This window comes from Otolemur garnettii, unplaced genomic scaffold (assembly GCF_000181295.1).
Source record: "Otolemur garnettii isolate 467f Iridium unplaced genomic scaffold, OtoGar3 scaffold00027, whole genome shotgun sequence".
Lineage (NCBI taxonomy): Eukaryota > Metazoa > Chordata > Mammalia > Primates > Galagidae > Otolemur > Otolemur garnettii.
Genome location: NW_003852422.1, coordinates 17851929 through 17866077, shown reverse-complemented (window position 1 = coordinate 17866077; position 14149 = coordinate 17851929). Strand labels below are relative to the sequence as shown.

The following is a 14149-nucleotide window of genomic DNA, read 5'->3' as shown; positions in this document are numbered from 1 at the left end:
TTTTGGGTTGGTGCTGGACTGGTCAAAGGGAAGACCAAATGCCCAGGCTGACATGGCCACCTCCACTCAGCCCTGGCTATCCAGCCACATGTGAACTAAGGCCCAGTATTGTTCCATCTACCGGTTTTCCAGAGAGGCTAGAAATCTTGATTTTATATGAGACCTGAGGAATTAAAAATATGGGCACAAAAATTTTTCTTTAAAACATTTTTGCAGGCCAACTCAAAGATCTCCAATCTGGTGTGAGGGTCTTTAGTTTGCAGTCTGTGTGACAAGTTAAAGCCTTACTAGTCAATTATCTTAACCATAAAGTAGCCTCAGATTGGGCCAAGAGAATTTCATACTTTCAGCAGAATTGAATTTTGATTTTAAAAAACATTTGAAAATGCTTTCCCACTGAGCTCATGAAACTGATGTAGTAAGTGAGAATGGCCAGTTTTTCTCACTTAAAAGTTGATTGAGGCTTGATTTCCTGCATGAATTATTTTTATTCTAGTATAGGTGGCGTTCAGCTGGTTTCTTGCCATAATTATTCAGCAAGTGCACCTCATGGCTTAATTTTTGTCCATTTGTGGGCCAACATCATGGCTGGTTACCACCTCTGAAGTCTGTGTTTCTAGGCACCCTGGTATGCTAAGTGTTGTCAAATCAGGGTATGTGGTGGAAACATTTGAGGACGGGGATGTTCATTAAATGTCGTATTTAGGTCATTGAGTGATGTGATTGTGTACGTCATCTCTAAGCAAGCAGGAGTATTTTAATACTAAAATATGAATGGTATTGGATTCCTATCATGTGCTGTGCATCGTGCAGAATGTGTATCATCTAATCTTCACAGAGTTCTGTGAGTTAGATATTGCCAGCAGCAGCAGCAGCATTCCTGCTTCACAAACCTGGGTGCTCAAGTGTTAAGTACCTTAAATAACTTGGCCGTAGGTTCCACAGTTAGTGAGTAGTGGAGCAAACCCCTGACCCAAGTCAGTACTCCCTGCCTGCCCGAAGCCCAGGGCTGTTTTGCCAATCTGACATGTTTTTCTTTGCGTCTTGGGGAACAAGTGTTATTTGGGGATCCCATGGTGCCTTGAAAGTCTAATAACAGGAAAGAACAGGGTGGAGGGCAGTGAGCAGCGTGCTGCTCTTCTCCTGATTTTAGTCATTCAGAAGTGAATGACGAAAAAAGTCTCACTGAAATTTACAGTATGTATGGGCTGAATCGTGTCATGAGCCTGATGCCTTCGCTGAGACTCAAAGTTCACAGTTCTCCATCAAACATGACAGCTGGGGACCTTTCTGGGACGTGTTAGCTGAAGGCACACATTTCCTACTCCGTGTGAGACAAAGGGAAGAGACAGGGTGGCTTGTAAGCCAGACCGAACACTGGTGAATGAAGCAGAGGGATGGTTTTTAATAGTTGCATGCAGGAAGATTAACACAAAATGCTAACTTGCGTGGTATCCAGTGTTTTCTGTAATTATTAATATCATCAGACTTGAGTGTAGATTTTTTTTTTTATTAGGAAGGCCCTTTTATCAAAGACCTCGTCTAAAATACAACCTCCTTTTTATTCTTCATGGTTAAATCAATGATAGCTATTTGGCAGAGGTTCAAAACTATTCCTGTTAACTTGTTTTTAATGATATTTGATTTATGTGTGTGCCCAAACCGCCAACATGTGTGTACGTGTATTTACTAATTGCAGCTATCTGCATTTAAACACAGTGTTGTCGTGGGAAATGAAGCATAAAACATGAAAAATGTGTAATTATTAAGGAGTTAAGGTTACAGTCTTTACCTCTTTCCAGAGCAGGGATTTTATGATATAGCTTTGATTGGCCTTTGTTTCATCGGAGGCAGGGTCCTGGATGGTTTTGGTGATCCATTCTGTAACTTTCTAATTAATTGCAAGATTCTCTCTAATGGACATAAATGGATTAACACATGGGTCTGCCTGTTAACACATGCTTTTCTTTGGGCTTATGCTGTGCTCCCGCCTAGCAGGCAGATGGACTCCTCAGAACAAGATGGAAGGCTTTGGAGAGTTCCCTCTGAGAGAACTTGGGTGTTTTTTCTTATTTTTCTTGACCTGATTTTATAAACAAAGAACGCACCAGCATCTGATATTTGTTCAGCACCGAATGCATTTGCTTGCATGCTTGTAATAGTTCTGCAGAATACAACCATTAATGATACCTGAATTTTTATTGTAGACAATCCACGGACACAAGGGACCAATCACTGCAGTGGCCTTTGCTCCCGATGGACGATATCTTGCCACCTACTCAAACACTGACAGCCACATTTCCTTCTGGCAGGTAAGGGCAGGGGCCACAGGGTCTTGAAGTGCACCCTGCACGGCACACTTTCGGCAGGTGGTGGGTGAGGCTTTTCGTCCAGCCTGCCTGCCAGCCCTCCTTCCTGTCTCCACCACCCCTTTTTTTTGAACAAATATCAAGTATGTATTTCCTGATTCCATCCTGTGCCAGGCTCTAATATGGGAGGTGCTAAGAATACAATTAGCAATCTGAAACACTGTATCTGGGCATCTGCTCTCAAGAGCTTTCAGTCTGAAGTAGACGCAGATAAATAAGCAATTACAGTGTGTCTGGTGTAGGGAGAACCTGAGAATAAGGGCATGGGAAGCCTTTCCAGAGGAAGGGACACCAAAGCTGAGATGCAGGTGGTTTTGAGGAAGGGCTGGTGCATGGTCCGTGGGGAGGAGTGGGTGAGAGAGAATTGGTGTATCCTGCCAGTCAGCAGGAAAAGGGTGAGGCGTGGTGGGGGCCTGGCCTGAAGGCATCTGGCAGGGGAGGCCTTTCTCAGGTCCATAATTTACACAGGCCATTCAAACAAGGGTCTGCGACACCAACAGGGTATAGACAGGGTAATAAGGCATTCACTATTTAAACAACTTTTTTAAAATCTAGGTATCTTTGGCCTGCAGTTCATGAGATGCCCGTGTTTAATTCTGATTAATGTAAATGTTAATTTTGAGCAGCTTTTACCAAAGAACTTGTTTCGACCTCAGTGCTTAATCTTTATTCCACTTTCTTTTTAATTATCTTACTCTTTTAATCCTGATAATTACCAAAAACAGTAAATTTACCACCACCCCCCCCTAAAAGAAGTTAATTTAAAATGTTGTTGTTATTATTATCCTAAGGTGTTAAGTATGTTTTATGAGATTCGGTTTATTGCTTTGAAAGCTAAAACAAAATAAAAGTTTAAACGAGGCTTCAGCCCAACTTGATGATGGCTTTAAAAAATCAATAGCTAATAAAATGTAAAACGGATACAATAAATTGCTTAATTAACAACATGCTATTAAAGAATGACAACGTCAGAATCTGTCGCAGACTTTTTCTGCTTTTATCTAATTTAGTTTTCCAGTTTATTTTCTCATTATGCTTTCTTCCAGAATATATCTCCGGCGTCTTCATGAGCTCGTACTAACCTCTTTTTGTCAGAGATCTCATTCAGTCTCCACTTTTCCTCATATGTAACCACAGAACTGGTGTTTCTGATCACCAGAATCCCACAGTGAATCCATTAGGTGTCTGGAAACCAGACTCTTGCAGAAATGGTTACTTAAAGAGTTTAACCACTCACGGGTTTTCCCCCCTCATGTCTCACACAGTGGTGTCTGTGACTCCCCCTGTACTTTGATACAGAGTTTCCTTTATTTTCCTGTTCTCTTGGGATCTTGGAGGAGAATTTATGTAAAGCTCCATTCATTTCACATTTCCTGGGTGTCCAGGTGGCAGGTACCGGCCAGTGCTGTGCTTTGGAGATGCAGAGACCAGTAACTCATGGTTCCCTGCTTGCAGAGAGCCCATGTTTTGCATATGCTTTCTTCTTTGGAATAAACCCCAAAAGCTCGCTTTTATTGGCTCCAACTTTTTTTCTGCTAAGAAAACATAATTTGTTATATAAAGGAATACCTTAAAAGTTAGCCAGATTTGAAAGCTTTCCTAGTACTTCCCAGAACTTCCTAAGTGGCGAATTTTCTTTTTTCCCCTTATCTGGACCTTCAGAGTTCTAGTTAGATAGTTCATCCCTTCCTTGAATATTTTTCTAGTTCTGCCAAACTTTTGGTCCAGCTCAGGGATGGGATTATGGGTAGCAGCCTTTCTTACCTTAGAGATCAAGCTCATGCATTAGACATCTCATGCATTAGATCCCTCCTTTCACCTTCCAATCCCTCTCTGCAGGCTCCTGCTGTTGTCCCTGGGCTTTGCCAACCATACTTAAGCCAGGGTGGCTTTGCGCACAGTGGGGCTGCAGCACATTTCTTTAGTCTCTGAGCTCTCAGCTTCTGCCAGGGCTGCCTTGTGTTATCTGCACCCACCAGTGCACCAGAGCAACTCAGGCAACACACACATCTTCCTCGAAACCCATGTCAGAATTTAAAATGCAGCCCATTTCTGGATGTTTAAATTATACTCGGCTCAGTCTTGAAATTTTAATGAAAGCCACAAAAACAGATCATTGCAGCTTTCTCAAAAAGAATGCACCAAAACCTCTTCCAGAAGTGTAATGCTCTTTTATTTGAATTAAAGAGGGTCCAAAAGGCAGTGTTAGATCTGCTGCTGCTCTCTCCAAATGGGCTTCGCTGATTTATTTAGAGACTTGTTGTTTAGTTCTAATGATGTATGAGAATACTTTCATATTATTCCAGTAAGTGTACTGTAATATATTTTGAAAACTTAATGAAGTCTTATTAATACAGAACCTTACTAAAGCTATCAGCTATTAAAATCTTTGCTGAGAAATGAGTGTTAATGAGAAATATTGCTTGGATAATTACTCAAGTGAGACTTAGTAAAAGGGTTGTATGCAGCATTACTTACACTGAAGACAGCACTAAAACATTTGCTGTTGTGATGAATTCTATCTGGGGGTATTTCTGTATGTTCAGAAACATTCTTCACAGAACTGGTTTTGTGAAGCCTGAGTTTAGAAGGGAAGGAAGACACCAAGTTGCATTTTAGTTAGTTTACCTCCTTATCTATTGAATGAACTAGTGTGGCAATCTTTCAAGCCCTTTGATTTTCTACCATCGTATTTCTATAATATTTCATTTCACATTGGTTTTTTTGGTTTGCTTTGTTTTTTTGAGAAAGAGTCTCACTCTGGGTGGAGTGCGGTGGCCTCATCATAGCTCACAGCAACCTCAAACTTTTGGGCTAAAGCCATCCTCTTGCCTCAGCCTCCCCAACAGCTGGAACTCTATAGGTGCCTACCACAGTACTGAGCTAATTTTTCTATATTTAGTAGAGACAAATTCTCCCTCTTACTCAGACTGGTCTTGAAGTCCTGAGCTCAAGCAAGCCACCACCTTAGTCTCCCGGAGTCCTGGGATTACAGGCATGAGCCACCATGCTGGTATTTGAGCAAGAGAGGTTTGGCAAGAAAATACATTCACAGCACTCTTACCTAAATCTTACCACCACCATCCAATAAATAAATATCCTCTTTCAGAAATGCTAATGATAAATTAGATGGATATTGGTTTCATTTATTTTTATTTACTCCCTTACACAACACAATACCATTCAACCATTTAAAAAGAATGATGTAAATCTATAGTCATTACCATGCGCAGATTGTCCTCAATATCTTGTTGAATGAAAAAACAGATTGTGATGCTGCCTTTTAATACGAGCCTGTTTGTGCAAAATTCCTCAAATCTGTTTTTCCTAATTAACATGGGGGTCTAGTAGCTTGTTTACCAAAATATGAACACCAGTTTTCTCTAGGAAATGAGATTTCAGGGGATTCTTACTTTTTGAATTTCTCTTTATTATTTGACTTTTCCACAGTGAGTATTTGCTATGTTTGTGATCAAGAAAAACTTAATGTTACCAAATCTTCTACCACATAATTCCATATAGTTTTCTTGCTTTCTTTCTCTTCTGATCTTTTTTATTTCTTTTTAATTTTTCGTCTGTCCTGTGACACAGTTTGATTTTATTCAAGGCATGAATTACCCTTACTTGAACATAGCTTGCAGCCATTTGCAGGGCAAGAAAACATTAATATGGAATAACAAAACAGTTCATTGTTTCAGGGAGAGTTCTGTGGTTGGGCTTCTTGGCAAAATTAATACTCATCCTCACTATTTCAGATTGATGCCTAATCTGAAGAGGTCATAGAGAAAGGATGATCTGGAGAATAGTGCATGTTAGCGTATGTGCGGTCTTCATGTCCCAGCCATACACAACTGTAAATAGTGTACTTGGCAGAATTTTCCACAGCCCTCTTCTGGGGCATGAAGACTAATTTGACCCCAGCAAAGGAATTTGTCAAAATAGGGATGGCTCAGGTTGTATTAGGAACTCAAGTATAATAATGCCTCTCCTTAAATCTTTCCATCTGAAGGTTCCCATAAGATATTCTCTCCCTCTTTGCCTTTAGTCCTCAGTGCATTTTTGTTTGTAGCTAACATAAAGGAAAGAATTAAAAATAGGGAAGTGTCTGAGCATGGTATGCCTCTTGCATTTTTGAACCACCAGCAGAAATCAAGCTTCATACATATTTTCAAAGAAAAATCTATAAAGAATGAAAAATACTTTGTAGTTATTTATCAACTGAGAAATTAGATTTTTTCAAAAGCATGGTATGCCTGTTGATGCCAGTTAATTTTAACCAGCGATTTTCCAGGTCATTTGGATCTGTTCCATAAGAGGACTAAATTATCATACGCCATTACTTTTTGTAGAAGTGAGACCCATCAAATCAAGCTCACCAGCATTATTTGTATTTGAACTACGTAGTATCTGGGGACCTCCAAGAAAGGAACACGGCATTGAATTTTATCTTCTACATAGTTTAGTAGGGAAGGAGGGAAGGAAGCAAGGAAGGAGGCCCTTGGAAAGATGGCAGAAGGGAGATGCCTAGCTGTGGATGGAAACTGAACTTTAACAGAAAGAGTTAACAATAACCATACATTTGGTTTTAAAATGTGACCTCGGTACACTAGTGATTTTTTTTCACCTCTGTGTTGTGTTCGGCACTATTATTAATGCAGGAAAATCAGTAACATTAGTCATCTTAAAAGGGTTATTACTCAAGATGATTTAAATTGTGAAAATGTCAGAGCAGCCTGCACGCACTCTGCTAGAGATGCCATGATTTACGCCCTCTGACACCATCCTGCTGCTGAGAAGAGCTAGAAAAAGGAATGGCTTGTGTTTCGCACCGATCCCCACGCAGAGCATGATACCAGCAGTAACGGATCCTAAATGTCCTGGGATTTGCCAGGGTTTCATGGCTCAAGCCCATTTGCATGTGTTTGGATCATAATCTACATGTTTCACGCAAATCCCTAGAAGCTTACACGTTTAGATGAAGGTTTGACTGGAGAGAAAAATTAGAAAGAAAAAAATACTATTTCCAAGGCCTCTTTCCTGGTTTTCAGCACGGTTTCTATGTGACTTGTAATAGCAAAAATGATATGTATTGCAAATGTTTTCAGTAATAAAAGGCATCTTCAGACCCAGTTGCTCGGGTAACAGTTCACTTAGATAACCACCATTCAGTGTTTAGCCCTTTGACCTGAATGCCTAGTCATTCATTAGTCATAATTTCCAGGTTATTTTTCATTTATGTGAAGGGATTAAGAAAACTTAAAAATTTAAATCAAACCCAGAAAATGTGGCCCAAAGCAGAAATCCCGAACAGATAATAAGAAGTATCGTCAGTGAAGTATAGAGGATGCTTTCTTAGTGTGGTAGCACGAGGGGCCCAGACACAGTGTTGAGATGAAATTGAGTCTTATTTTTCCCTTCAAAATAAGCAAGAGCTTTCCGGAGGTGGCGTTTTTAAAAAGCTAGAGAGGAGTGAAGGCATTGGCAGGGAGAAACGGAGGAGAGGAAGGTTTGAGCGCTGGTCCAGTGACCTGTCACTCTACCGGCCGCTTCACTGCTCTGTTCTCGTGAACTAATTATAAATCCCAGAACTTGGCTTGATTGACTCATCCTTCAGGGGACGCAGTTAGCTTTGTTGTTAAAGAACAAAAAGGCCTACAGTTTTAAATGCCCACAATTCCCAAATACCTGTTTTGTCTAATTGAACCATTTTATTAACAGCTATAATTTAGCTCCCTTCCTAAAGATCAATGGACTCTCCTGCTGTCAGACTCTGCCCACAAAGTAAAATTTTTCTAGATTCATGCATTTGCTGTTACAGCATCAGAACAATTCCAGATACACTGAAAGTAACCCGTGAGAGGTTAAGGGTAAAGTCTTAGGTGAATCTGAATAACCGTGATGGAGGAGACAGTGACCTAAAGTGCGTGGCCAAGAGACAGAGCCGGTCTGTGTGGTGGGGCGAGGACAGGTCCTCAGTGATGCATGTGCTGTCCTGTCCCCTGTCCCTCCAGATGAACACGTCCCTGCTGGGAAGCATCGGCATGCTGAACTCGGCGCCCCAGCTGCGCTGCATCAAAACCTACCAGGTGCCCCCCGTGCAGCCCGCGTCCCCTGGCTCCCACAACGCCCTCAGACTGGCCCGGCTCATCTGGACGTCCAACCGCAATGTCATCCTCATGGCCCATGACGGGAAGGAGCACCGCTTTATGGTCTAAGGGCATTCTGCCAGGCTGCCCTTCAGTTCTCTAACTTCTCTAAGCCGAGGTCACTCTGCCCTCACAGTGGATCCTTCCTCGGGGCTGCCCACCCAGAGTCACCCGGGCCGCAGGGTCTGTGTCACTTGTGCATGCTTCTCAGGGGCAGACTCCGGCTCGTGCCACCTACCCATTCAGGGGCATGCACACACCACTCTGCAGGATGTGGCCATCCTGTCACTGGGGAGTTTCCCTGCCAGAGATGGGAAGGGAAGCCAGCGGTTCCCGGGAACGCTCTTGTTGCTTGGTGCAACAGAAGCCCAAAAATCAATACACACTGTGATTGCACTCCCAGCCCAGATCAGCATTTTCAGCCATCTAAACCCCATCTCTGAAGTGCCGCTTGACTCCGGTCACTCTGACGCTGGGTGTTGAGGTCATGTGGCAGTCCTCATTATCGAAATTACTTCCCCTGGCGCTTCCTAAAGCATACTGTTGTTTACCAAGAAGATTCTGTGTTTACATGGTTTTTTTTTCTCTCCTGGTAATTGCTAGGCTATCCCTGAATCCATTTTCCTAGGATTTAGCCATTACCTTTCTTTATGAACACCTGATTTGAGATTATGAGAAAACATACAAAAAAAATTTCCTTATAGAAGGTCACCTAGCCTTCTCAAGCGCTCCTATTCTACTTAGAGGATGGTGTATTTAGTCATTTAAAATAAAAACATCACTACTTAGGATCTAGTTAATATGATTATCCCATCACTGTAACAAATCTCTTAAAGGGACTTGTGTGTGATAAAGAACTGAGTTTGGAAGCATAGCATATACCTTAAATGAAGACTCCCCTATCTGTTGCTTCAGATCTGTTTGTTTGATTAAGAAAGAACTTCCCCCTTCCTCCAGAAACTTGACAAGCCTGCAGTTTCCATATGTGTGACATTTGTCGGTTGTCACACAATAATTCTGCCTTCAAACTACTCCCAATCAACTAAGTAAAAGCTAAGAAGGCATTTCTTCTAAATAAGTATCCTAGAAAATTAGTAACTATGGCACACATGTTCAGGAGCGTATATAAAAACATTGAAGGCTCACATTTAATTAGTGCGAATTCTGCAATGAGGTTATTTATTATGCTTCGAAATAAGCTTTAAATTCTCCTATGTCAATTATGCAGATTCTTGTTTATAATAATGGGGGAAAAATCCATAAAATAATATTTTGTATGAATTACTCCTGAAAACCTTGATCTGTGAATATAGTTGGGAGAGTTTGTTTGCTTGGCTCATTGCTGAGTGATGGATGAATTGGTCAAAATGGTTTATCAAATGCAAAAACAGAAAATGATTCTTTTCAATTCACAGAAAACATGAAAGTTTACAGAGGAACCAAAATTATAATGGGAGCATTTAATCTAAAAATCTAAAAAGCTTCAATTGGCCCGGGAAGGAATATGTCTGTTATTTTACTGGAACAGATTTTTTAAAGAACATACTAAGAAATTAAGACGACTACAGCATCTCTTCCACGTTGACATGAAGTATATTATTTCTATGGATGGCAAATCTGCAGTATTCTTTGGTTTTAGCTGTTGGGTATTGTTTCAAAAGTGAATTCTGCACATGCATGTACATTGTATTATAAAGATTATAGATGTAGTTTCCAAGGAAGAAACCACCATATGATACAGACTTTATTTGTTTGGTGAACATGCCGTCGTGTTTACTCTACCAAATGCGAGGTGGAGAAATGTGAGGTGAACTATAGGTGCACTTGGTCTTTCTAGTGGGCTCCCCACTCTTCTCTGCACCTAGCACGTGTTTACTTTATGAACTTAAGTGGAAATTAATTTATTCTAGACTGTAAAACTATTTGGAATGATGAGGTAAACATACACTTTATCGTCTTTTTTTTTTTTTTTTTTTAACAAAATGTTCTATGCTTCAGGAAGAAGGTGTCAGGATGGTAGGGAGGCCCCTGCAAAGGCCTGGGTGGCCCCACCCGCTGTGGAAATTAGAAGCAAAGCATACAGACCAGAGTAGCAAAGCCCCGGGGAGCCGGGCCTGGGACTGCCTCACACCTGCCCAGTCTGCACAGAAGGCCAAGGTGATCGGCCAGTAGAACATTCTGGTGGTAAAATTCTGGGGTGGATGATGTTTGGTGGCTAGACATCTCTCTCTAACGACTAAGCTAGTACTTACACTCTTGTTGACTTAAATCTCTCCTTGGCTATTGTGACAACCACAGTCCCCGACTTCATCCCAGCTTACATTTCTCTGCACTGAGGTACCCTTTGTATCGTATTGTCAATCCTAGTGTGAACTTTTTATGTTTTACTGATTTCATTGGTACTGTATCTGGACCTGTCCTTGTATGTATAGAGACATGTGGCTTCATTGGTAATTTACCTTCAAAAGGTGACATGCTGTGACACCAGTGTGAAAGTGTTGTAATGACTGAACTCACCGTGCAGCGCTGAGTGGAAATGTCTGCCTCCCCAGACGCTTCTCGACGGTTCCGCTAATACATTCTGTATGTGCTGAATCTCCCTGTGTACATATGTGTGTTAAATAAAACCGAATTGTCCTGGAAACTGTCTTTCTCATATTATTACTTTTTCCAGTGTTGACTCTTCTTTAACATTCTCAGTTGAAATCCATATGCTCCCCTTGCCTTTCTGTGTCTAAACCATCCATTTTCTGGAGAGCCAGCTACAGGAAGGCAGACTTGTTCCCAGAGGAGAGGAGAGCCGTGGAGCAGGACGTCCCCAGTGCGCAGTGCCCAAGTGTGGGACAGAGGTACCAGAAACTCAACAGCACCCTCTGTGGTTTGGGCAAGGGAATCGCACGCATGTTGCTTTATCTCCACGATAACCAGACTGTTAATTGTACCAAATTGTGTCAGATTTGAAGACGTGGGTTGGCTGCCTTATGGGAGCTGGACTGTGATCATTAAATTCATTTAATACTCAGCTTGGAGTTGAGTTTGAATCCTCGAAGTAAAGGTTGTAATTGGTTTTCAGGAAAAGTAAGAATGTGTGTAAGTGGAATACTATGCAGCCATAAAGAAAGATGGAGACTTTACGTCCTTCATGTTCACATGGATGGAGCTGGAAAATGTTCTTCTTAGCAATGTATCTCAAGAATGGAAGAAAAAGTATCCGGTGTACACACCCCTATTATGAAATTAATTTATACCTTTTATATGAAAGCTACAACCTAATAACAGCCTAAGAATATGGGGAGGGGGGAGGGAGAGAGGAAGGGGGAATGGATGGAGGGAGAGGGATTGGAGGGATCACTTCTGTGGTTTATCTTACAAGGGTACAAGTGAATCTTTCTAAGAGTAGAATATGAACATTTTAACACAATAACTTAAAAAAGGACATGAAGGCTATGTAACCATTTTAATGGAAGTGTTTCGGATTGTATGTGAAAATACCACACTGTACCCCAGAAGGGCATTAATGTACATAGTTACCATTCAATAAAAAAAAAAGGAAAAAGTAAGAATGACAAAGTAGGTCCTTATTGCTCACACAAGATCCTGTGTAAGTAGCAAATGCAGGCCTTTCAGTTCTTTCATAGAGGAACATAGAAGAGTGAACTGGGCCAGTCATCACGTAACAGCAGAAGTTTCCATAAGAATGAGAGGGACATTACAGGTGTGGACTGCAGCACCTTTGGACCTCTCAAATGCCACTTTCAGTCTCAGGAATCGTTATAACATCTCATGACTTAAGTATATCCTTATAGGGGAAACAGGGGCCATAATGGTCCTGTGTGATTGGCGATCACAGATACTGATCAAATGTGGAAAGGGTGTGACATTAATAGGAAGGTAAAGCCGAGTGGTGCTGGGTGAACTTTCACCTTTCACCCCTTCGGCTGACTGACAGAGCTGAGTGGTGAAGAAAATCAATACTTTGGAGCCAAGAGGGAAATATTTCTCCCCTCTAACTAGAGAATGTATTTTGACAAGGCCAAGATAATCCAAGCTGCACAGAAGAAAGAGAAAGGAAGACTCATTTTTAAAGCTTGACACTTGAAGGTGTTTTTGTGCAATGGTTTAGAGATCGTCAATACATACAAATACCAAAGGTCAAAAAGAAAAGCCAGAAGAATTTCAAAAATTAGATGTTCTTTTTGCTGTTTATACACACACACACAAAAAAGACCACAGAGAGGTTTGTGCTCTGTAATTGTCATTCCAATGAACTAAGCTCCCATTGTGTGTTCCCAGATCATCATCCCTCTTCAATCAAACCTTAAATTTTATTGAGGCAGCTTCATGAATATTGAATGCCCAAAAGGTGTTCATATTTCCTGCTTCTGTATATCTTTTTAGATCAGAATTCTTTTTTGAGCGGTTACATCATTTCGTGCTAACATCCCAATTTGGTTTTGAAATTCATGTTTCTTGCTTCTGTATATCTTTTTAGATAGGAATTCTTTTTTGAGCAGTTACCTCATTCCGTGCTAACATCCCAAATTTGGTTTTGAAATTCGTGTTGATGCTGCCGTGATGGCATTGTGAACCTTAGACCATCTGGTTCAATCCCTTGCAGGAGAAGAGAGTTCATGTACCCTCATTTAGAACTTAAATTGTTTCTAGTTTCCCAAATCCCTTTAAGCAAATTACTTATAAAGGTATTCTAATTAGCGCCCTTCTCAGTGAGAGGTTTGTGTACCTCTAAGAAGAAGGTAAACAGTTCACGCCATTGGTAACCAGCAAGATTAGGTCTGTTCATTATGTGAATAAATACTTCCATCAAATGGATGTAGATTCTTTTCTTTCCTACGGATAAGAAAACTAAGAAGACAAGCATGCCTATACCTTCCAGAAAAGCTCAGAAGGACAAGGAGTCCTGAGTATCTGAAGTCAAGTTCAGCTTCCCGGAGAGGAAGCATCTGGGCTGGGCATTGAAGAATAAATTAACATTATTAGGAGGCTGTTGAGTATATGGTAGGAATTAGTGGAAATCCAAAGTTGTACACAATCAGAATGGGTATAAACCACTTCAGAGCTGTAACTGGAAGGGCATCAGTAGATGCCACCAACAATCCGCACGGCTCGTCCCTCACAGCTTTTACTCCTGTGCCAAAGGACGCTTGAAATCTAAAAGGCAAAATCCCTAATGAAAGACTTCGCTGACTTTTAGTGTATTTCCATGTTTCATTTTCTTATTTTAAGAATAAGTTATAGACCCTTCATGTCCTGAATCCCAGCATGCACCCAGCAAGGTAAGTTGGATGTCTGGCGGGGTGCACTGCAAGGGTCCCCCCTCCCACCCCAGGATTGACGTGTTTATTCTCCTGGCTTCTGGGAGTGCTGCACCTACCAGCTCCCCAGCTGCCCCTGGCCAAAGGGAATTGTCTCCCTCAGGGCCTGGTTCCCTTTCCTGGAGGCAGCCACTTGCGGTGGTGGGTCAGGGAGGAGGTATAAAGACCCACCCCCGAGCTCTATTTCAGAACTGCCCGGAACACCGAGGCTGTGCAGAGCTCCCTCTCCAGAACCCCCGGCCCTCCGTCCAGCCCCGCCGCACTGGCCAGCAGACGTGGATCCTCAGCACTCTGCCCCAGA

The 14149-nt window shown here is 41.6% G+C and overlaps 1 protein-coding gene across 1 annotated transcript in view; it reads left to right on the top strand.

Annotated features, from left to right (window-relative positions):
- WDR7 (WD repeat domain 7) overlaps positions 1–9069 on the top strand; it is a 356864-nt gene extending 347795 nt beyond the window's left edge. The window contains exons 26-27 of the mRNA XM_012804318.2: positions 2208–2312; positions 8381–9069. Coding sequence (XP_012659772.1) covers positions 2208–2312; positions 8381–8584 — 309 coding nt within the window. The 3' untranslated portion in view covers positions 8585–9069. The remainder of the gene's footprint in view (positions 1–2207; positions 2313–8380) is intronic.
- Positions 9070–14149: the final 5080 nt, after the last annotated feature.